At 46.1% G+C, this 25,584-nt stretch overlaps 1 protein-coding gene across 1 annotated transcript in view; it reads right to left on the bottom strand.

Annotated features, from left to right (window-relative positions):
- Window positions 1-3,106: 3,106 nt before the first annotated feature.
- The window catches only part of SEZ6L (seizure related 6 homolog like), a 78,334-nt gene continuing 55,856 nt past the window's right edge, over window positions 3,107-25,584 (bottom strand). Inside the window, exons 13-17 of the mRNA XM_065889513.1 lie at window positions 12,166-12,360; window positions 9,015-9,047; window positions 7,138-7,252; window positions 5,700-5,802; window positions 3,107-3,136 (exon numbers count right to left, since the gene is read on the bottom strand). Of these exons, the coding sequence (XP_065745585.1) occupies window positions 3,107-3,136; window positions 5,700-5,802; window positions 7,138-7,252; window positions 9,015-9,047; window positions 12,166-12,360 (476 nt within the window). The remainder of the gene's footprint in view (window positions 3,137-5,699; window positions 5,803-7,137; window positions 7,253-9,014; window positions 9,048-12,165; window positions 12,361-25,584) is intronic.

Genomic DNA, 25,584 nt, shown 5'->3' on the forward strand with positions numbered 1-25,584 from the left:
TAAAGCATGTCCGTGGAACTAAATAAGCATGGCCATCAAGGAGCAACCAGAATACTTAAGTTGGCTAAATAATTCTACCCTCTACCACCAAAAGAAGCAGAAAGATGAGTCCCAAGCTGAAGAGGGTTGAGTGTGTGCGTTTTTAAAGCACAGGGTGGTAGCTGGCAGATACAGCTTATACGAATTAGCATGTAATACGCACCATCACATGCATTCTTTGAAGCTCGAAATCTCTGTAAACGTATTTCCCCGATGTTTCACAAAGAGGAGCTTGTAGGAAGGTTCAGTCTGTTCTCAAGTTTAAGATTGTATCCTGTTCAAAAATATTTAATCCCAGCGGGTTTTTTTTTTTTTTTTTGTATGCGGGCCTCTCACTGTTGTGGCCTCTCCCGTTGCGGAGCACAGGCTCCGGACGCACAGGCTCAGCGGCCATGGCTCACGGGCCCAGCCGCTCCGCGGCATGTGGGATCTTCCCAGACCAGGGCACGAACCCATGTCCCCTGCATCGGCAGGCGGACCCTCAACCACTGCGCCACCAGGGAAGCCCTCCCAGCGGGTTTTAACATTGAGCTTATTAAAAACAGACATGACGTGAGCTGAAATGAGATGCCTGGTAACTTTTTGGCACGATTATTATGATTTGTTTTACCTTTACATATTACAAAGACACATTCAGGTATTTTAAAAAGAAAAATAGACACCAACCTGTCTTTTCAATCACACTGTACATTGTCAAGCTCGCATGATCCATCTTCTGACTAAAACAAACTTTTAAAACATGGTCACAAAAAAATTAAAAAAATAAAACATGGTCACAGGTGCTGTATGACTAGGACAGAACTAAGACATTGGAATCCTGGAAGAAAAAGAAAAATCAACACCTCTCTACCCCATCCAACAGCCAATAAGAACTCCTGGGCCATGGCCTGGCCAGTTTCAGGGAACAGGGTTAGAATAAAGATTTTATATTTTGTCAGTCTTTATGAAAGGCAAATACTTAGTGTCATGTAACCACAGTATGTCCTAAAATTAAATATCATTAATAGAGTCTTCATTCTGGATGACCCAGGGTTAGGGTTAGAATCAGCATCAAATAGATATAAAAGCAAAGATTTGATTCTGCCTTCCAAAAAAACGTTTGCATTATTTGCATTGCTGGTCTTTCTCCAGACGTGACATTGCTCACTAATGGTCTGGAACATTTCTCCTCTGGTTCTTTCATAAAATGGGGTGGGCTTTGGGCAGCTGGACAGCAGCCTTTTATGATCTCTTGCTGTGTGCATCGTGAATGCATGCTTGAAGGAGCAGATGAGCAGGACTCTTTTCTGGCAGAAGGAAAATATTTGGGCCTCAGACCCCCCCAGGACTGAGGTGCACGGCCCCGGCTGGGAGGAGGGTGTGTGTGTGTGTGTGTGTGTGTGTGTGTGTGTGTGTGCGTGCACGCATGCGCAAAGCCAACTGCCATATTCTGTTTCGGATGCTTCCTAAGCAAGCTACCAAAACATGGACTCCCAGCCATTCTCCCAAAGGCATGGCAGCCAGAAAGATCTTGTTTGAAAACCAGCTGATTTCAAACAATTCTAGAGAGCGTGGGAAGGCTCCAGAGTACCCCAAAAGCCACTGGGCCGGTGTGCCTCTCTGAGCCACTGGCGGACACTAGGGAGATGAATTAGCCTCACATGCACTTTTCCTTCCAAGCATCCTCACCCCTTGCCTTCTCTTTACACCTATATTTAGAAAAGAATCTTCCAGATAGTCACACACTCACCAGCCCTACTGGGTTGAAGTGAAAGGACTCTGATAAAATACCAGGATGCGGGATTAATGAGATGCTAAGAGTTCCTTTCTGGCCTAAAATTCCTCCTTCTCTCCTCACTGGAGTTCAAATCGTGTGATGTGGATGCTGTCGTGGCTTTAAGCCCCCCGTTCCTGTTCCTCGGCACCTCTATGGTCAAGCATTCACGCCACCATCCAACATCCGGGCAGAGCTTCAGAGAATAGAAAAGTAGTTTCTTCTCATAGGACCCTCCCTCCCTCCAAAATACTTGATTGCAAGTGTATTCTGAAGGTACCACCTTTTAGAGTGACGGTGCACTTGAGTCTCCCTTATTTTGAGGGCTCTGGCAGTGCAGCACCCCGGGAGGGAAACAGAGCTCACCCCTGGACTTCTCCCCTGCAACCCAAAGCCTCTTAGCACTATGGGCGGTACTGCTCATGCCTGCAAAGACTACGGATCTATCATCACAGCTTGAGGGTGGCCTTGTTGAACAAGGTGATCGATTCTGGCCCTTGGAGCATAAATTACCTGCTCTTTCATCGTTGAAAGAGTATCATTTTATTCTCCCGATTCCCTTAGCCAGCTTTGCCCCTCATCCACTTCTTCACTGGAACTCTCAGATCTCTCATCTTCTCTGAAAACTTTCCTTTGTCATCTGTCACCTTTATAGAAAGAAAACATTTTCTTAGTTTGCCAGCATCCAGCGAGGCCAGGGCGGTGAAAGAGAATGTTTGTGTAACACCTTTGCTGCCTTCAGAGGGGCCGTGGGAGGGAGGGGACGGGGCAGGTTCTTTTAGAAGCTGGGGAAATTGGAAGGGACAAAACAGACTGGTTTTGGAGTAGTGCTGTTTAAGTCTCCGTGCTAAATTTCAACCCAAGTTAATCCAACAAGAAATACCCTTTCCAACCTAATCTCGGGACTTAGATTTGTACGAAAAACACCATGGGCACGGATCCTGAAGATGCATGCTATTTGATGCAGCCGTAGCACGGCACTGCCGATAGGAGAAACAGCCTGTTGCTGGGTTTTTTTTATCCTCTTCCCTCCTCTGCCGTGTTTGCTATTTTACGGGTCCTCCACCTGCCTTCAGGATTGAGGCTGTAGCACAAATTTGGCTGCAGCTGCGATACATCCAACCACACCGATTTCGATTTTAAATATAATAAATACAGTGAAGAAAACAGAAAGTCTTCAGTAAAGAGTCTAAAGAAAAGACAGCCGACACTCTGGGCTTTCCATCAAATGCCACATGGTCTCTGGATGAATTTCTCGAGGAGGCTGTAGTTGAGTTTGTATCTGTTAAGTTCCCTTCTCGCGTGGAGCTCTCTCTAGATGGAAACTTCATACTCTCTGGTTTCCTGTGAGAGAGAGAGAAGCACAGATATGTTGACCCCTTGTGTGGCAGAGTGACTCATGAATCGTTCTGGATCTTCACCCTTCTCTGTATCCAAGATATTGGACGTAGGACTTTGCAGTGCTCTTTACTCTAAACTTGACTTGCTTTTACCAGTGGGTTATGGGAAAGTGGGTCATAAGAGGGGCCTGAAAAGTGCCTGTGTGTTTCTGCTGCTGGCGTCCTGCCCTTCTGCCTTCACCACGAGTAGAGCATGCCTTGATGGCCTTTAGCACCGGCAAGAAGATGAGAGTCACGGACAGCAGAGCTGAGTCATCAGCCAACCACAGATATGTGAGTGAGCACTGCCAAACCAGGACTACCGCCCAGCTGAAACTAGCTGAGAACACTGTCCCGTGGACTGAGAGTAAATTAACGCTTGTTACTTTGAGCGACTGAGTTTTGGGATTGTTACTCAGCATTATCATAGTGCTAGGTGACTGATACATACACGAGTAAGTCTTAATAAGGTCTAGTTTCTAAAGTGCTATTTTTCATCAGCTTGACCTTCTCTGAGGATTCAGAAACAAGCTATACACAATGTAAAATAACATATGACCTTGTCTTACCAGTGCCATATCTAAAATGACCACTACACGTAGGCAGCAACCAGTTCAATTTCTCCAATACTCGTGGAGTGTGTGTAATATGCTCCAGGCCCCCAGGCCAGAGGAGTAGGGAGATATAAGAAGTCATAGGCTCGGCCCCTATGTCACTGTCACATGCTTTAATGGAGGTCTACAGTTCCCACTGGGTCAACACAGATAAGCAATTCTGTCTGTGCTTCATGGTAGATGCAAGTTTGGGGTGCAGGCTCCAAGGTGGTCCTCATGGTCCCCAACCTCCTGGTATTCACATTCCTTGTATGATCCCTTCCCCTTAACTGTATGCAGAACCTATGATTTGCTTCTAAGCAACAGAATACAGCAAAGGGGCTAGGATGTCACTTCCGTGTTTATATTTTGTAGGGTTGTGACCTCTCTCTCTCTCTCTCTCTCTCGCTGACTCTGAAAAAGCAAGCTGCCATGTTGTGAGTTGTTCTATGGAGAGGGACACATACAAAGGAACTGAGGTTGACAGCATGCAAGAAACTGAGCCCCTTAGTCCAACGACCTGCAAGAAACTGGATGCTGTCAACAGTCATGTGAGCTTGGAAGTGGATCCTTCCCCAGTCAAGCCGCAGATGAGACTGCAGCCTTGACCGACACCTTGATTGTAGCCTGTGAGTCCTGGAGCAGAGGACCTACATAAGCCGTGCCTGGACTCCTGACCTACAGAATCTATGGGGTAATAAATGTGTGTCCTTTAGGCTCCTAAATTTGCAAAAATATTGTTACACATCAATTGGTAACAGGAGGTCAGAGGAAGCAGGAGTGCTGGAAGGTTAGCACGGACATGGAACAAGCTTATGCCCCCAATATTGGGAGATGATTGTACATCACCACACAGTGAATTTGAAGGCTGTGGTTTTGCAAACTCGTGACCAGCCTTCTTGTTCTTCACCTGTGCCTCTGGGCCTTTGCATGTGCTCTCCTGTCTTCCTGGCATCTTTTTCAGCCAACTTATATGACTCAGCTTTCTCAAAGATGAGATGAGATGGCCTTCTCCCATCCCATCATACACTCATAGCACCCTGTCCAATTTCTTTCATGGCCCTTCAAATTATGGTTGGCCCTTAAAAGTTATGGTTTGTTGCAATCAAGATACTCACTGGCATATTTGATTGTTTGAGGTTCAAGGAGAGGCAAGAGAGGCTGACGGAGTTTGCATCCTGGCTGCAGGTTGTGTGTTCTGGCTGTGTGCAATCTTGACCAAATCGTTTTTCCTCTCCCTGAGCCTCAGTGTCCTCATCAGCCAATCAGAAATAACTAGATGTCCTCATCAGCCAATCAGAAATAACTAGATGTCCTCATCAGCCAATCAGAAATAACTAGAGAATCCATCACAGAGAGTTACAAGGATGCAAGGGGATTATGCGTTTAAGGTGCCTGGCCCATAATATTACTATTACCATTACTACTACTACTACTACTACTACTACTGATATCTGTCTCCTTTGTGAGATTATAAGCTCATCGACGGAAGGACTGTGCCTATTTGGTTCAGCTGTGTCCCTAGTGCCAACACAAGGCTGCTGCTCAAATGTGTGGGGATGGTGCACACTGCCATTCAATAAGGAATGTAGTCTAATAAGATGTCGGGATGTAGTTTAATAAGATGTTGGGAATGCTGCCCACTGCCACCAGGCCACCGCTGGGCTCTGACCCATTTTAGCTGCCTCTCCATGGGTCTCTGGTGCAGCCCCTTCTTTCTGTGACCATTCTGCTAAGAACAAAGAGTTACAGGCTTGTCATCAATTCCTAGAATGAGCTGAGTTCTCCAGCAGTTACCTCAATAGGGGTCTTGGCGGGGATGAGACAGGACGACCCCTGGCATGGTGAGCAAAAGGAAATTAAACCTCCCGTTTTGATGTCGATGGATTCACAGCAAAGAGGGAGGCACCAGGGAGAGAAGAGAGACCCACTCACCCCTGTCTCATAAATGGGGTTGTCAAACTCGGTTTCCACGGTGATCTGGCTGTAGGGGTGGGAGTACATCAGGGGCAGGCGGAGGTTGGAGTAATAGCGGCATCTGGAGAAGAGACGGTGAAGGGAAGAGAAGTTACTTTTCCTGGACGAGGAGACACCTTACAGTCCCACAGGGGAATGGTGGGTGCCACTTCCTGAGCATGGGCACCTCCACGGATAACGAGGAGGATGCGTGGAGACGGCCTCTTGGAGGTGAGAACCCGAGTGGGGTAAAAGCTGAAATCATAATCGCTCTCAATTTCTAACCCAGTCAGTGATCCTTAAAACCCCGGACCTCCCCTTACTGGAGCTTAATGTGTTTTCTCCTGTAAGATGATACAAGTCCCTCTTTAATGCAAAGGGCAAGCGCAATAATAATGAGCATTTATTAAGCATATACTGTGTTGCCTCAGAGCAGCCTTCCCTGACCACCTATTCAGATCTGGTCTCTGTTCCCACACCCTGTCTCTCTCCTTTATTGTGTTTATTATAATGTGTGATACTGTGTGTATTTCTCCTCTCCCCCTTCCAGACTGTGAGCTCCACAGGGACCATTTAGAGCAGGCAAATGCCTGCCTCAGGGCCTTTGCACGTGCTGCTTCTCTGCCTGGAATCCTCCTCTCCCAGATATCTGCATAGTTTACTCATTGTTGCTTTCAAGCTCTTACTCTAAATGTGATTTCTCACTGGGGCCTCCTCTACCCCTCCCCGACTTAAAATGCAACCACTGCCTCACCCCAGCTCCCTTTTTCTCTCTTCTAAGTTGTCTTTTGCTCCCTGCATTTTTCACCTTCTAATGTACTACTTACTTTTATATTATACTTTACTTATTGTCTCTCTTCCCCCATTAGAACCTGTGCCCCACATGTCAACGATTTCTTTTTGTTTTGTTCACGACGATGGTCTTAGAGCCCAGAAAATGGCCTGGTACAGAGTCGGTGCTCAATAATTGTGAAACTGAACGAATTAGTGAATATGCTAGCCATAGATGAACATCTTCCTTCCTTGTCAAAGGCACGTTCTATGATCCCCGACACCTGGGACAATGACATTAGACTGTCAATACATACATGTTGAATAAGTGAGGGAATGGATGAGTAAATGAAGGAAAGAATGAGTCAGTGTGCCTGGCAATAGGAAATGTCTCTCTCTGTGGGGTCAGGAGAGTGTCTGTCTGATTTGTTGCTGCATGCTCTGCCCTCCTACCATGAAGGGTTGGCAGGCACACGATCTAAATATTTCTCAGAGTTGAATTGAATCACAACATCCCTTCAATCACACAAATGCCACTGTCCCCAAGAGTGGAGACCTTGAGGCTCAGGGTCCATGACGAGCCCAGCCCCTCAGCACGCTGGTCGCCGAGTGGGTGAGAGCCCCACTCCCACCCGAAGCCCCATACCTGGTGATGTAAATGTAGGCTCCTCCCAGCAGTAAGGAGATGAGGAGGGCCGGGATGAAGATAGCCAGTGCCACGTTTCCCCCTTCCAGAGACGTCTCGGCTGCCGCTTCTGCTACTAAACGCATAAGCCGGTGAAGGCCCCTGGCTCCCAGGGGAGTACCCGCCCTCCCAGCCCTGCACCCACTCCAAGACCTAATGTCACAGAGCCAGCCACTGGACAACCATCTCCAGAAGGGAGAAGAGGCAGAGAGTAAAGGAAATGGTGCTGGTTCTTGGCAACAGAGCCCCAGACCTATTCTTGGATGGGGTGGTCATCAGTTGAAATCTGGTTAAAATCCAATTCCAGGGAAGACCTGGAAAAATCCCCAACGTGCTAACTGGAAAGGCAGATCTGCCTGACAGTCCATGGAGAAGACAGAGTTGTGTCTAGACGGGCAGGTCCCTCCCAGACCTGCTCAATCAGACCCTCCAGCAGAAGGCGCTGGGCAGCTGGGTCAGTGCTCGGTACCTGCACACCTCATGACACCCCAACTGCACACCCCACGACACCCTAACCATGAAGACAGTTTTCATCCTCAGAGGCCACGGCTGCACACTCTCAGGCAACCCTCTCGGCCTCACCTGGGGCCTCCCGCTACCTCCCAGTGGTTAGAGGAAATCACAAGAACTATGATGATTATTGTGGAGGCGGAGGCAGGGAAGGGGGCCTCCAGATGCCACATCCCTTCTGGACACACTCTGCCGTTCTCCACAGCCACGGCTAACAGAGCTCGGCGTTACGCAAATCTGCAATCCGTTACCCACCACTCCTTGGGTCTGAAAAATCAGTCTTAATACCCGTGATAAATGTGCGAGCCCAGAACATTACGATGGCATCACACCCGCTGAGCAACCCAGGCCTTTGAGGTGTTCTCATGGTCCATTGGCCGGTGCAAGACAGCGAAGGAAGGGCCTGCATAGAGCCTAACACCACAAATGCCCTTCTTCTTCTAGCGGAGTGATTGATACATGCTCCCCACAGCCCACACATGTATTTGAGCTCCGGCTCTGTCTGCTTGGATTAAAATGTCATCTGTTGCAGAAGAGAGCAACTAATGACATGTAATTTCCACTGCCCCAGATTCTGAGTGAACAATTTATTGTCAGAAAGATAAGTGGCTCCAAAAATAATTTAAAAAACTGTCCAATTGGTTAAAACTTTTTTTTAAACAAAATATGTTATTTTTTTCCTGACACGACAGCCCAGTGAGTGGTTTTGTACCAAACTGAACGAAGGTTATACAGAATGCAGAACATTCTACGTGTGGGATGCATTGAAAAGGGAAGATAAAACAAAATCCTGGATCACTTTTAGCATCTGTTCCACATTAATAAATCTCACTTGGTAATTTCTAACAAGAACAGAAAACAAGGGGGATCCAGGGACAGCTATTTTGGGGAAGAAAAAGATGGAGGGGAAAACAGACCACAGAGCATCCCCTGGAGAAGACCTTTCCCTCCCAAAACCAGGAGCTTGCTCAGCATGAAAAGTGAGGCATCTCTGGATTTAGCTCCCCCAAACAGCACCACATGGCCGAAAAGTTTTACAAGAGGGTATGTGTTTCTCAGGGACGTGAACTCCCAGATGTTTTTACCTCGTCGTCATGAACAGAACGGGCGTCAAATCTCTTTTAGGTCATAGTTAGGACTATAAGTTGCAAATTCAATGATTTTTTTTTTCTTTACAATGTCATTTGTTTTGAAATTATCCTCAGCAGTGTGAAGGCAGCATTTTTGCTTAATTTTCTGTTAAGCGCCTCGATAAGGATTTCCAAGGACCTTCCCTTGCTTTCTGCTATTAGCTTGGTTTATGGGATTTTTTTCTTCATGGGACTCACCTTCTAAAGCGTGTTCAAAGCTGTCTTGATTAACTGAAAGAGAAATTGGAGCATTGGTCAATGTCAAGTGAATTCACTCTGTTTGCATGAAGCACCCCCCCCCCCCAAATTAGGTGCAAAAGTCCATTCCATGCTTTGCTGTAGTGCTGTGGTTTTGTTTATTTTTTTAAATCTTAGGCTACTGGAATTAGTGGAAATGCCTCATTCCCTTCCTAAGTTCCTAAGAGAAAATGAGACAGATATGAAAGGAAAAGGACAATAATTACTGAATACTCACCATATGTCAGATACTGGGCATCAAGAGCTTTATATATATTTGCTGACTTAACACTCACAACAATCTCATTAGGTAGATATTATTCTCATCCCCATTTAACAGATAAGCAAAGAGAGGTTCAGAGAAGTGAAGTGATTTCTCTGACACCACAGAGCTCCTAAGTGATGGAGGCAGGATTTAAACTTGCTTGGCTTTCTTGGGCCTTTGCTCTGAACTACATAGTCCTGGTCTCTTCAGTGTTTTTGTGTCAGACCAAGGCTGATGAATGGCGAGGGGCAAGACAAAATTCCAAATCCGAAATCCCGAGCCCAGCCAGAGGTGAAATTGTTTTCCTGCTTTGAAATATACATTTATGTGAACCTTTCTAATTTCACTTTTATTCCATATTGATTTGGAATATAGGATTTTTATTCCATATTTTCATTCCTTCATTGTCATAGACTGGAACTCTCTGGAGTTGCTTTATTCCCCTGGATTCCCTGTACAACTTCTCTGGAAGTTCAGGATGATGGGGGCTGGTGTCTTCACGCTTTGGCATCCAAGTCATCATGATAGCTGAGCACAAAAATATACCCACAGGGACGGGGTTCAGGGATGCAAAACCCCCAGAGTGAAGGGCTTCGATGGAAAGATTGCATGATAAGGTCGTGGGAGGAGCTGGCCCCCAAAGGCCCAGCAATAGCCATGTCCTACATAATACGGAGATTTCCTAGTAAGAGCTTTGGTCAAAGTGACTCTCTGACTTTCATCGTTATCATGTGATGATAACAAAACCAGCCGACAAAAAAGCTAACTAACTAACTAACTGACTGCAGACATCTCTGGAGCCAGGGCATTAGGAAAATGGAAAGATTAAGGCAAATGCTTCCTACCCAAGACATGAATGGGACCTTGATTGCGTGTCTGGGAGGGCATGAGCTTCCATGAAATCTTAGAAATGGAAGGAAATGTTGAACCTCTGAGTGTGATCAGTGGGCCCCGGGGGCACGTGCTAAGAGGCAGCTTCCTGGGCCCTTTCCTGGACCTGCCAGGGCAGCGTCCTTGGGAACCCAGGGCCCCTGAGTCCCAGGGGGTGGTCTCACACTGGTGCTCTGTCATTTCTCCAACTCCAGACCACAAACGATGGACCCCACGTTTTTGGGGAAGAGGAAGTGATTTATTATTTCATTACAGAGTTGGCAGGGTGGGTCACAGGAGTGGAAGTGGAGAGGAAAGGGCAATGGTCTCCCAAGACAATGTCTTTCCTGCTAGACGGTCTCTCGTACCTGAGGGGCCAGGACTGCCTCACCTGGTGGGGTTTCAAAGGTAGGGAATTTATAATTAGCAGAAGTGGGTTCAAATCCTAGATTTGTCTTATACCAGTTGTGTGGTTTGGGGTAAGTCACTTAACCTCTGTGAGCTTCTCTGTCCACATTTGTGAAATGGGTATGAGGGCTCACCTATCTCAGAGTACGGTCATGAGGCTTCAATGGGGTGATGCAGGGAAAATCTTTTTTTATAGGTACAATTCACATAACATAAAATTAACCATTTTAATTCAGTGTCCAATTCAGGGGCATTCAGTACATTCACAGTGTTGTGCAAGCATCACCTCTATCAAGTTCTAGAACATTTTCATCATCTCAAAAGGAGATTCGGTATCAATTAAGCAGTTACTCTTCCGTCCCCACCAACCCCTGGGGATCTAATCTGAGTTCCATCTCTATGGATTTACCTATTCTGGACATTTCATTCGAATTGAATCATACAATACGTGACCTTTTGTGTCTGGCTTCTTTTCACTGAGCATAACCTTTTCAAGGTTCATCCATGTTATAGCATTCCTTTTTACGGCTGAACAATACTCCCTTATAGGAACATGCCACATTCTGCTTATCCATTCACCAGCTGATGGACATTTGGGTTGTTTCCATCTTTTGTGAATAATGCTGCTACGATCATTTGTACAAGTGTTGGTTTGAATACCTGTTTTCAATTACTTTGTGCCTATACCCAGGAGTAGAAATTCTGGCCGGGAAAGTATTTTTAAGCCTTAACGCTGAACTTCATGAACGATCATTTGGGGATCCGCTGAAGTTATGGGTTCCCAAGTAGAAATGTAAAACTGCATGTTTCGGTTCCCCCGGGGGAGAGAATTCAGAGCCTTCTGCCTCATTCTCAAAAGGGTACTAACACCATGAAATGTTAAATCCACTTGCCTAAAGCGTTGAACATACTTAGGATATGATTATGAATTTCACACCTCAAAGACACGGATAAATGGATCCAAATCTCACTAGGTGTGCCCTAACTTAATTTCAACGATGAGTGCTTTACTGATTCTAAAATACACTTCCCCCCGTTTTCACCATCTCTGAGATGGGGGGTGTCTTACAATCACTGGGGTATTACAATCGCTGCCACCAGGTGGCGCTCAAGATGCCTGTGCTTGTGCAATCATCAGCCCAGGACCATCAGTACCTGGAGGACAGGTGTGAGCATCTTGGGAGAACGCCCAGAGGCGACAGGGGAACACCCATCACCCTTGGGAACCAAGTGGTTGTGAGAAGGGGGTGCAGGAGGCGGGAAACGTTTCAGCCACGCTGTCCAAGCAGGAGTCAAAAGCAGGCTGCCTCTCCTTTATGATAAAAACCTAAGCTCTTTTAGTAAGTAAAAACAAAAATGCTAAGCAAGACGAAGGCACCGTGTCATAGTTTAATTGGAAGCCATGTCCTTCCTCAGCAGTGCAGAAAATAACCGCGGTGTCTTAGATTTAGTGAAACACAGTAGCCTGGCTTTTTAGAGCAAGTTTAGAATCGCTGCAAGTCAGTCTTTACATCTCTGGGTCCCTCATTCCCCGGGACTCTGGAGGTGGGGAGGCGGTGGTTTCTTTACCTTTACAGACGGGCAGTGGCCCATTCCAGTGGGATGGCTGTCCCAGGATGCATCGAATGGTCACTTCCCCCATGAGCTCGAAGCCCTCATAGCACATGAAGGTGAGGGACTCTCCTGGCAGGTAGAGTCGTTTGTACAGGATTTGGTACCCATTTTCAGGTAACCCTGGGTTGTCACATGCCAGGGACTCCTCCGCTGAAATGCAAGCCAAAAGGAGCTCTGATGAGACGATGTAAATCTCTGGGGACTCCTACTCAGAGCCTGTGTGATCTGAGGCCAGTCTCTCCAGCATCATTTCTCTGCATCCCCACCTTGCACTGAACTGTTGCCCACTCCTCAAACTCCCCTTTCCCTCTCCCACCTCTGGGCATGGGTTACACATGGGCACAGCAGGATATACTGAGCTGTGGAATCTGGGTTAAAAATCTGGGCTCTGCTACTTACTAGCTGTGTGACCTCCAGCAAGGGCCACAACCTCTCTGAGCTTCAGTTTCCTCATCAGTAAAATGGCAATAATAGCAGTACCTATCTCACAGGGACTTGGAAGATTAACCAAGATAACGTGTGCCAATGCTTAGCACACCCTTGAAATATAAGTACTCAGTAAATAATGGACGGTGGTGTCGCTAAATTATGAAATATTCCTCCTGCTTCTCACCTTATACCTCACCTGCCCACACAGCTGGGATAAGTCTTGTTTTTCAATACTCAGTCCTCATAGCTCCTCCTTCAGGAAGCCTTCCCTGGTGCCCCCTACCCCTAATTGAGTCGCTAATCTCTCCGGCTCTTCCTCCACCACAGCATTGCATACACTGTACTGTATTTAATTATTTACTATCAGTCTCCCTCACTGGAGATGAGCCTGTTCAGGCATCTGGAAGCTCAGGGCCTGGTATACAGTAGGAACATCATAAATGACACCTGCTAGCTTAAGACTTATTGGAGAGTTGAACCTGACAGTTTGACCCATTCCAGGGCCAGCGTGTGATCTAGTTCCTTTTCAGCACCTGGATGGACTGGAAAGCCAGCAAAAACTGCTGTGCACACAAGACTACACATCCTGAAACATTAAAAAGTCTTACTATTAAAAAATTTAAACTGGGTAAAATCTACATAATATAAAATTTACCATTTTAACCATTTTAAGTATACAGTTCAGTAGTGTCAAATACATTCCCATTGTTGTACAATCAACCTCCAGAACTCTTTATCTTCCCAAATGGAAACTCTGTCCCCATTAAACACTAACTTCCCATCTCCCCTCCCAACCAACCCTTGGCAACCACCATTCCACTTTCTGTCTCTATGACTTTGACTACTCTAGGGACCACATATAAGTGGAATCATCCAGTATTTGTCTTTTTGCGACTGGCTTATTACACTGAGCATAATATCCTCAAGGGTCATCCATGTTGTAGCGTGTGTTCTAATTTCCTTCCTTTTTAAGGCTGAATCATATTCCATTGTATGGCTGGACAAACATTTTGTTTATTCATCCATCCGTCAATGGACACTTGAATGGCTTCCCCTTTCGGCTATAGTGAATAAAGCTGCTATGAACATGGGTGTGCAAATACCTCTTTGAGACCCTGCCTTCAATTCTGTGGGTAGATACCCAGAAGTGGGATTTCTGGACCATACAGTAATCCTACATGTAACTTTCTGAGGAACCACCATCCCGTTTTCTACAGTGGCAGCACCATTTTACATTCCTACAAACAGAGAACAAGGGGTTTTCTATGCCAAATCCTAAAACATTTTGCTCCTTCTGGATCTTACTTTGCTGTACAAAGACCCAAGTCTTTACATATCACAGCTGTACCCGCCATACATGTTTCAGAGAAACAAGCTTCTGTCCACAGTTTCCAATACTCACTTGATTAGTGAAACTCGGAAGAGATGACATGCTGCCTCTTTTACCTGAAGGATTCCTGTAATATCTGAGTGATTTTTACAATTTACTAGTGTAATCCCCCAGCTTGCCATCATCCTGACTCTGCAGGCCCTCGGTTTAGAACGTGGAGCAGGTGGGTCTTTTATTATTTCACACCTGGTGATTCCACTGCGCTTGGAGAAGAGGCAGGGTCTCCAGATTGGGCTATTGGGGCTTTGTCCATCTGCTTCCTGCCTCCCTCTCAAATGGTTCCTCACTTTACATCGAACTAGTCACATTTTGCCAGATGGGTTACTCTGTTTCACCCCTTTGTGCTTTGCCTATGCTGTTCCCTCGTCTGACATGCCCTTCCCCTTCCTATCTAAAGGAGAGTGACATAAATACACTACCATGTGTAAAACAGCTAGCTAGTGGGAACCTGCTGTATAGCACAGGGAGCTCAGCTTGGTGCTCAGTGATGACCTAGAGGGGTGGGATGGGGAGGGGGGTGGGAGGGAGGTCCAAGCGGGAGGGGATATGCGTATACATGCAGCTGATTCGCTTCATTGTACAGCAGAAACTGGCACAACGTTATAAAGCAATTACACTCCAATAAAAAAAAATAAAGGAGAGTGCAGTGGAAAAGCTAAGACAGCCCTTAATAATCTTCACCTGCTGGTATTAATGGCTCTTTGCAGCTCTTTGTAGCAGGACCTGTGACTCACTTCCAACCAATAAAGTATCAATATAGCAAAGGCAAAGGGCTGTCACTTCCATGAGGATGTTATATAAGACTGTAGTTCTGTCTTGCTAGCAGACTCTCCACTGTCTTTGGAGTAGGAGCTCCAAAGCTTGGAAGTGGATCCTTCCCCCGATTGAGCCTTCAGATGAGACTCCAGCCCCAGGTCTCTCTTATGAGAGATCCTGAACCAAAGGACCCAGTTAAGCTGTTCCCAGACTCCAGACCCATAGAAACTGTAAGATAATAAATATAGGTTGTTTCAAGCATCTTATTTTACAAGGCAGATCTCAAGAATTCCCCCAAGGAGCCAGATCTGTCCCCAGCAGCATGAATTCCCCTGTTCTTGGAACCCTGTTCTATAACCTTCACAGACCTCCAACACAGCTTCAGAATCTTTTATGGCACTGTTTGATCCTCACCTTGCCCACTCACTCCCAGGCTGGAAACTCATCTTACATTCATGCCAGGAATTCCAGTGCCTAGCACCTTGCCTGGATCACAGGAAGCATTCATTCTTTCATTGGGTCAATGAATGTTTATTGAACACCTATTATGTGCCAACACATAAGTAGCTCTGAGGACACAGAGGTGAATAAAACAGATACAACCCCTCGCCCCATGGAAATTGTGGATGGCACATAGTATAACAGAAGTCCCAACTAGACCCTATTTCTCTGTGAATTTGACCTACATATGGGCTCTACTTAGCTTGTGCAAATCAGGGTATTTCATGTAATAATCTGAATTTCTGGCTTCTTTTGAAACATTGTAAGATAAGATAATACTGGGTTCACATAACTACCTGGCAATGATTGTGACCTGGAGCCCAAGCACTCAACTCACATGGCGTTGAGTAGAAGCTGTCCCCCTTAGATAAGAAATATGTTCGCCAGTTAGCCACAATCCTTACCACTCCCTATTGTTCTACACATGGTACCCCGCCTGACATTTAGGAAGGCATTTTAATGTATTACCTTTCCAAGGAACAAATGAATGAATGACTATGTTTTAGTGACAGTAATCACCACTAATGAGGAATTGGGGCTTTGATCTCTTTGAATGGGTGGGTCGATAGGGACCTGGCCTAGAAGGTTCCTAAGGTTCCTAGGGTTCCAACCTCTTGAGGTTGAAAGATTTTTTTCTTTGTAATTCAATAGCAGCCTTCATCAGGGGTGAAGAACTGTTCTCCTCCCATACCTGCAATCCAGGAAGCCAGCCTGTAGGAAGGGAATTGCTGGGTCGCTGGGCGGCTAGGGGTGCATCTTGCACGACAGTGCAGGTGCACCTTGGCAGGCGCTCGAGCTTTTATTCAGAAAACATTTAGCAAGTGTTTACTGCATGCCAGAAAACGCACCCAGCAGTGGGGCCAGAAGGCGAATCAGACACCACTCCTGCCCTCCAGAGACTGTGGTCTCAGTGCTTTAAGCGGGCAAACAAATGTAAATGGACAATTAAACAAAAAGAGATGGCAGTTGCTGTCAGAGAGAGAAGCTCAAAAGAGTAAGGGGCATCTGGAGGAGACCCCCTAAGTCAGCTGGGGCGGGGCTGTTAGAGCAGCTGAGAGAGAGAGGCAGAGATATTGACTAGCATTCCCTTCAGTTCAAGACTCCCAGAAATGAGGCACCAGGTGGTTCAGCCAATGCCTGACCAAAGCTAATCCCTCCACTAAACCAAGGTCATCTCTATGGTTGAAGTTCACCCACGGGCACTTGAGAACAGCCAATGTTACCATGTCTGGGCCCCCGGTCAAACCACAATGCCTCCCTTCAATCAATCACAGGAACCCTTAAAGACAGCATTGTATTATGCGTCCATGGAAGACACCTAGAAGGACTGGTAAGGTATCATTAACCTTGCAGAGTGTGCCTGGGGTATGAGCTGTAGGAAGGGAAAATTTTCCTTTTACATTTTATAGTCTTATATAGCATATTGATGTATCGTTTTAAAAACAGGTTGGGCACGCCTTACTTTTATAATATACACAGGCAATAACATCACGACCCAAACCCTGCACCCAAGTCCTAATGATTCCTCTGACAGTTTGCTCTTCAACCTGGTTGGGCTCTGTGGCGCTGGAGTTGGCTTTTACTCACTGCTGTATCTTCAGCAGTCTGGCACACAGTAGGTGCCCAATAAATGTTTCTTAAAAGACCTTACATCAATTCAACTGAAAGAAGATTACAGAATAGAAGTTCTTGGGCTCAAGTGCCTAATGGCCCGGGATTCAGATCCTAGTTATGCACCTGTGGGTAAGATATTTGTCCTCTGTGAGCCTCAACTTCCTCATCTGTGAAATGGGATAGCTCGTAGGGTTGCTATGATGATGAAGTGAGCTCATGCACGTGAGGGTGTGCAACATATAGTAGCACCCAGTAAACGCTGGTTATTTTTCTGGGTTTTACAATTTGGGTCATACTTTCAACCCAACTTTACTATTGTTTACTTAATCTTTTTTAAAATTTCTGTTAACTTATTTTTCCATTTAAACAGTGCTACATAATTTAGCCTCACCCTAAATAATAACATTCTTATAATCACAGGTTTCAAATGTCAGTTTTATTTTTAAAGATTTTCTTAACATTGAAAAGTTAATCTGGGCACTGTCTAAAGCCACATGGGTATCGCCAATGGAGTATATAATACTCCTTGGGAAATGCAGCCCCAAGCACTACACTTTACAGTTTATGAACTTCCAGAGTCTAGAATTCACTCTTTGGGTTTTAAAAAAAAAATTTCAGTCCAGCAGACATTTGCTCTGTCCCTATGTTCCAGGCTTGTGCTAGGAGCTGGTATAGAGTAGGGAACTAAAGAAGCATTGTTCCGATTTTCCCAGGACTCAGTCTAGTGGGGGAGAGGAACAGTTATCAGGTAATTGCAACCCAGTGCTTGGTAGCAGCTGTGATGGGAGAAACACAGAGCAGAAACCTCACTGAGTCAGTCAGAGGTGGGAAGGTCAGGGAAGGTTTTCAGAGGAAACCTGGAAATTCAGTGCTCTACTGGGAGAGAGTGAAGACTCAGACCCCAGGTAAGTGCTGATCTGATTCCCTGGCTTTCCATCCTCCTGGGAGTCCAGCTTCCTAGTAAGTGATCCTTAAGAGAGGATAAATCCTTAAGACAAAAAAAAAAAAAAAAAAAAAAGTGTATTACCTGCAGTGTAGCAGAGTGGTCAGCAGGTGGCAGTGGCAATGCAGAAGGATTTCCCTACAAACTTTCCCTGGAATTTTCTTTCATAAATGAACAGATTAATGAGTATAACAAATATTTCTTGAGCACCTTCTATGTGCCAGGCCCTGGACATACAGCAATGAGCAAGACAGACATGGCCCCTGCCTTCATGTAACTTAATGTTCATGTATTCCACAATATTTCCTGTACCAGGCACTGTCCTGGCCCTGCGGAGATAGAAAGTGACACAGGACAAATTCTTAGATCTGGAGGTAAAGGAAGAGACTGACAGCAGGTCCAGGAAGATGAAGGGGAGGTGTCCTCAGCTGTTCTCACCTGGCTTCATAGTAGAATCACCCTAGGTTATTCAGTGAGCCGGCTCTGCCCCCTAAGGAATTTTAATCAGTCCCCCCAAATATTCTTATTAAAGCTCCCCAGGTGATTCTAAAGTCCAGCCAGCAAAGAAGACATACTGATTGCCAAGAGGCACATGAAAAGATGCTCCACGTCGCTAATTATTAGAGAAACGCAAATCAAAACTATAATGGGGTACCACCTCACAGCGGTCAGAATGGCCATCATCAAAAAGTCTACAAATGGGCTTCCCTGGTGGCACAGTGGTTGAGAGTCTACCTGCCGATGCAGGGGACACGGGTTCGTGCCCCAGTCCGGGAAGATCCCACATGCTGCGGAGCGGCTGGGCCCGTGAGCCATGGCCGCTGAGCCTGTGCGTCCAGAGCCTGTGCTCCGCAGCGGGGGAGGCCACGGCAGTGAGAGGCCCGAGTACCGCAAAAAATAATAATAATAAAAAAATAAGTCTACAAATAACAAATGCTGGAGAGAGTGTGGAGAAAAGGGAACCCTCCTACACTGTTGGTAGGAATGTAAATTAGTGCAGCCACTATGGAAAACAGTACGGAGGTTCCTTAAAAAACTAAGAATAGAGTTACCATATGATCCAGCAATCCCACTCCCTGAGCATACATACACGGAGAAAATTCTAATTCAAAAAGATACATGCAGAACCATTTACAATAGCCAAGACATGGAAGCAACCTAAATGTCTATCAACAGATGAATGGATAAACATGTGGAATACACACACACACACACACACACACACACCATGGAATATTACTCAGCCATAAAAAAGAATGAGATAATGCTATTTGCAGCAACATGGATGGACCTAGAAATGACCATACAAAGTAAAGTCAGTCAGACAGAGAAAGAAAAATACCATATGATATCACTTATATGTGGAATCTTAAAAAATGGTACAAATGAACTGATTTACAAAACAGAAATAGACAAAGTCCAGCCAGAACTTTAGGGCTGAAGGGTTTAGGGCTCAGAACTGCAGCTCTGGTGCCTTGACATGGTTAAGAAATTAATAATTTAATCCACTGAGTTCCAAAATATTCAAATACCCATTCTGTACCAGATGATTTGCAAATATTATTTCTAATCCTCCCCTAAATCTTTAAAGATGGTAACAGTACCGACCAGAATAGCCAAAGTTTACTGAGAGCATCCTATGAGCCAGGCACTATTTGGAGTTTTTGTATCTATAAACTCAGTTAATTATTACAACAACCCCAAGGCGCAGACATTGTTATGACTCTTCCCATTTTATATCGGTGCAAATGAAGCACAGAACTGTTGGGTATCTCCCTGGGTAACCTGTCAAGCTAGTTAGTGGGAGAGATAGGATTCAAATCCAAGTGGTCCGAGTCCACTGTTAATCACCGCACCATACAGCCATTTTACAGATGATGAAACTGAGGCTCAGGGGAAGGTCTCTTGTGAAAGGTCCCACAAGAAGGAAGTGGCTGAGTTATGATTTGAGTCTTTGCCTCCAAAGTCAATCCAATTCAGTTTTGACCCAACCATCAGTAAGAGTCTGAAAAGAATTCCACATGGAATTCCACCTCTGGCAGAAACCAGCTGTCTTTGAAGGCATCTGTATTTATCTTCAGCTCCCAGAAGATGGCAGGAAAGTGATGAGGAAGTGACTTGAATTTGAAACTGGAGGCCGGGATCCACTGTGTTACCTTGCGTGAATCAATTCATGTCTCTGGACTTCACTTTTTCCTGCCTGCTACGTATAAGGACTGGACCAAGACCCCACTCTTAAGCTGAGATGTGGCTGGTGGCTGGTCAATGACATTCCTACACCGAGGAGGTACCCACACTTTGAAATAAGATTGTTTTCTCAACTTAGATGCTGTTGACATTTTGGGCTGGGTAATTCTTTGTGGTGGGGCTGTCCTGTGCCCTGTAGGATGTTGGGCAGCATCCCTGGCCTCTGCCCACTAGATGCCAGTAGCACTCCTCTTCCCCTGTTGTGACAACCAAAGATGTCTCTAGAAATTGCTTTTGACAATCGTCCCCTGGGGAGCAGATTCACCCCTGGTTGAGAATCACGTGTCTGAGGTTTAAACAATTCGGACGGCAATCCGTGGGATTTCAACCTGTTCTCTCCCAGGAATTCAAGTGACTTGGACTGATGGTCTTATAGACATAATCACAAACCTACCCTCATTTTTATCTTCCTCCCATTTCCCCCCTCTCTTTAAGTATAGGAAAAAATGTACATTTTTAGAGCACATTTGTGCGAAACGCTCAAAATCAGGTTTCTTGGTTATTGCTATGAATCATTTGTAATATACTCTACAGTAGTGGAGCAGTGAAACTGAGTGGTAATTAGCAACCAATGTTAACTGAGCACTTATTATATACCAGACACACTGTTGTGAGCGTCTATATTGATGGTTGGCATGATCATTCTTTCCGATGAGGACACCGGCTTTGGCTTATTCAAAGTCACGCAGCTGGCAAGTGGCAGGGCTGAGATGCAAACCTGACCTGCTGGATTTGAAGTCCTGTGCACTTAACGGTTCTGCTATAATGAAGGGCCCTTCTCCCGCCCAAATTCCCTGGGCTATCGCGAATTGCTCTGAGCTATTGCTTCCTCAGAGACAGGAATTTTTAAATGAAGAAGGGCACCCAGCTAGAGCCTGGCATGCTGGCCGAGGTGAGGCCGCTGGGGATGACTCATCAATGGAAACTTTTACTGTGGCCACCGTCTGGCCATGTGGGTTCTATCCAGGTCAGGAAATCTCCACATCTCGTATTTGTGGTGTTCTGGGGGCAGGGCTGTGAAGGGCCAGGGCCTCCTGAGGAATCCGTACATGCCTCTCTGGAGAGCCACCCATAAAACCCTTGCTGTCTTTGACAGAGCCTCATTACTTTTCATGCTGTGGTTTATGCCTTCTGGATGGGACCCCCAGCAGCCATCTACCATGCCGCCACCAAAGAAGGGAAGCTGCAACAAAGCCACGAAACTCAATAAAGACTGCATTAGTACTGCTAACAAGGACGATGACAGTAATAGTAACAAATACTGTCATTTTTTGAGCCTGCTGGGCCCAAGGGATACAAGAACCAATTGGATACATTCCTAGCAAGCAAGGTATGTGTTTGAGTCTCTGAACATATAAACAGATCATTTCGATAAGCTGCAGCAAGTGCTGTGTAGCTATAGGAGCCATGGGAGTGCAGATGAGAGAAACATGACCTAGCCTAGGCAGTCAGGGAGGCCCTTCTGGAGGAGGTGATACTGTGGATCCATTGTTATTTCTTTCATAGACTTGTTTCTCCTCCCCCATCTTCAATATACCCCATGATCCTTGTCAATGCAGACTGTGTCTGTTTACATATTGCTGCATTTTTGCCATATTTTCAGGACCTAACACCATTGTTCCCAAACTATACACCATGATGCCCCCGGGTGCCACCATGAACTCACAGGGGTGCTGTGAGATTTTTAAAAAATGTTGAGGAGACACAGTGACATCTTCCAGCCTCATGTGAACTCCTAGCTTGAGAAAGTTCAGTTTTAACATCAGATTGAGCTACATTCTTTTAATTTTTTGGCGCATATAGATTGTAGTTTATTTACTTTTTTTTACCATCTTTATTGGAGTATAACTGCTTCACAATGGAGCTGCATTCTTTTTGATGATGCCCCATCTTTGCAAAGCTAGGTTTTCTGTGGTTGCTGTGCTAAAAAGCAAGAACTGTGACAAAATCAGTGTGGAACAGGAGATGCAGGTGGCAGAGTCCAGTCTGATGCTAAGAGTTTGAGAAGTCTGGTAGAGCCCAGGAGGCACACACACTCCCGCAGCAGTAGTTGGATTATTACTGTAAATTGTAATTGTAAACAAGTGTTACTTAAGAACGAAATAAAAATTTTACAATCTTTTCTCTCAATTTATGTGCATTACTTTTTCAAGCAGCTCCTAAGTTGTCAGGATACAGCTGCTTATTAAGTGGTTTGGACCTAACTGCTTAATAAATAGAATTGTTAGGTATTCTGGCCTAGGAAATCTACAAAACAATCCTGACACTCCAAAGATACTGTGAGTTGAGAAAGTTTGGGAACCTCTGTCCTAGCATGCACCTGCAGATAAGAGGACTTGTTAAATGACCGAATTACATCCAACAAACCTGCGTGGTAGGAAGTAGTAATCCGTTTTCATAGATGGGGGCCCTAGGTCCAGAGAGGGCAAGCTACTGGTCCAAGGTCACACAGCAGAACTGGAGGTGGGTCTGACAGCAAATTTCAGACTCTTCCCTCTACCTACGCCTGACCTGTCTGTTCCTGAAGTGGCCTGGGGTAAACGGACCAGGAGTGCAAAGACATGGCTTTGAGTCCCAGCTGGACTGAACGATGGCGTTGGCAAGTGACTGTGAACAGAGGCTGCAGATGTCCAGAGCTTATACGATTTGCTTGTTGGTGGAAAGTCTTGGTCAACAGTAGAGCCCCAGAGCTACACCCGGGAACCAGGGCTGCAGAGTACGAGGTAGGAAGAAGACACTTTGGGGGTTAGGCAGGCTTTAGCTGGAATCCTGGGTTTTTCCCTTCCCTGCTGTGTGACCTCAGGAAAGCTTCTAACCCTCTCTGGGCCTTCTCTGCCTGCTTTTAAGTGGAAACGCAAACCATTCATGCAGTTTTGTGAGGGTTAAACGTGTAAATGTTGGGGAAGGGCTGGGCACAGCCAAGGTGCTCATCAAATCAGTGCTGTTTCCTTGGTTCAGCAGAAGAAACATTTTAAAGCTGTTTTATTGGACTTCCCTGGTGGCACCGTGGTTAAGAATCTGCCTGCCAATGCAGGGGACACGGGTTCGAGCCCTGGTCCGGGAAGATCCCACATGCCGCGGAGCAACTAAGCCATGTGCCACAACTACTGAGCCTGCGCTCTAGAGCCCACTAGCCACAACTACTGAGACCGCGTGTCACAACTACTGAAGCCCACTTGGCTAGAGCCCGTGCTCCGCAACAAGAGAAGCCACTGCAATGAGAAGCCCACGCACCGCAACGAAGAGTAGCCCCTGCTCGCCACAACTAGAGAAAGCCCGCATGCAGCAACAAAGACCCAACGCAGCCAAAACTAAATAAATAAATTAATTAAAAATAAATAAATAAATAAAGCTGTTTTATGTCCAATAACCTTGTTAAAAATACTCTCAGGGGTTCCCTTCTGGCGCACTGGTTCAGCGTCTGCCTGCCGATGCAGGGCACACGGGTTCGTGCCCTGGTCCGGGAAGATCCCACATGCCGCGGAGCGGCTGGGCCCGTGAGCCATGGCCGCTGAGCCTGCGCGTCCGGAGCCTGTGCTCCGCAACAGGAGAGGCCACAACAGTGAGAGGCCCGCGTACCACAAAAAAAAACAAAAACAAACAAACAAACAAAAAATACTCTCGGAACCCAGATACAACCAACCCCTCAATCTGGGCACCTTGCTGCTAGAATCTGACTGTCCTCCTGCCTCGTGTGTCATCTCCCGTCGGCCTCACCTGCCTGGATCAATGCTGGAACCCCATGCTGGGTTCTCCTGGCATGTGGGAGGAGGATGGCGTGTCTCCTGACACCCAGCTTGACTCATGAACTCATTAGCATGGGTGTCAGGGACACCTTCTCACCAGAGCTCTGCAGATCTTGGGGAAAGGCGGTGGCCCCGGAGGGACCGGGGCTGCTTCTTGGAAACCCAGCAGGTGCTGCAGCCCAGAGGGTCTTTGGAGGCTGTGCCTCATTAGTGAGGTGCCTTTTCTTTCTTTTAAAAAAATATTTCCACCTTTCAGTATTTTAAAGGGGAAATGGGAGTTGTATTTGCTTCCTGGGCCGCTGTAACGAAGTGCCACCACAAACAGGGGTCGAAGGACAACAGTCATTCCTTGTCTCATAGCTCTGGAGGCTAGAAGCCTGAATTCAAGGAGGCAGCAGGGCCCTGCTCCCTCTGAAACCTCCGGAAGGAGGAGGCTTCCCTGCCTCTCCCTAGCTTCTGGTGGTCTCTGGCAATTCTTGGCATCCTTGACTTGCAGGTACAACACTCCTGTCACTGCCTCTGTCATCACACGATGCTCTCCCTATGTCTGTGTCTCCATGTGAGTCCAAATTTCCTTCTTCTTGTAAGGACACCAGTCACTGGATTAACGCACACTGTAATCTGGTATGACCTCATCTTAACTTGATTATATCTGCAAAGACCCTATTTCCCCAAACCTCATGGTTACAGGCACTGGGGGTTAGGACTTCGACATCGTTTTTTGGGGGGACACAAGCCCCAAACAGGAACCAACCAGTCAGTGTCAGAACTTGGCCCAAAGGTCTGGGGACTGGGAAGGGATGTGGTGGTGGCTAAGGGGTTAGGACCATAGACTACAATTCCACTGGGACAGCCCTGTGTGAGTTTGCACCCTGCCACCCGTGGTGAAATGATGGTGGCGCCAGGCTGGTGGAAGGGATGCTGGCCTTGGAGATCAGAGCCCTAAATCTGAATCCTACCTCTGCCCACAAAGAAGTTTTGTGACCTTAGTCATACTTCCCTTTGAGAATCAATTTCTTTTACATACCCCCCTCCACACACGCATTTATATATCTGTGTGTGCACATATATACATTCACACAAAAATATATATAATCTAGTTAGCAATGTATTTTACACATGATAACTACTGTTATCTGTATTTTCCTCTGAGCTTTAGTTTCCTTAATGTATACGTGCGTGTGTATACACACATACCGTACACATATATACATATATGTTCACAAATACATATAACATGCTTAGCAAAATGTCTTACACAGTCGATAGATAACAACTATTTTTATTATCTGTAAAATGAGGGCAGCTGTGTTTTATCTCAAGGTTATCCTCAATTGCATTTTATCTCCCAGATTCCCTTCAGCTCTGAAGTTCTAGGACTCAGACTAAATTCTAGGACTAGGGCAGATGGGAACACAGGGTTGTGTGGTCCAAGATTCCCTGTTACTTGTGCAAACAGAATAATTAAGTCTCTCCTTTTCTGTGCAGAGCTTTTTTTTTTTTTTTTTTTTTCAGTACGCGGGCCTCTCACTGTTGTGGCCTCTCCCTCTGCGGAGCACAGGCTCCCAGGCGCACAGGCTCAGCGGCCATGGCTCATGGGCCCAGCCGCTCCGCGGCATGTGGGATCCTCCCGGACCGGGGCACGAACCCATGTCCCCTGCATCGGCAGGCATACTCTCAACCACTGCGCCACCAGGGAAGCCCTGTGCAGAGCTTTTCATTGTGATGAATTCCCACTTGTCTATATT

Source organism: Phocoena phocoena, chromosome 13 (assembly GCF_963924675.1).
Source record: "Phocoena phocoena chromosome 13, mPhoPho1.1, whole genome shotgun sequence".
NCBI lineage: Eukaryota > Metazoa > Chordata > Mammalia > Artiodactyla > Phocoenidae > Phocoena > Phocoena phocoena.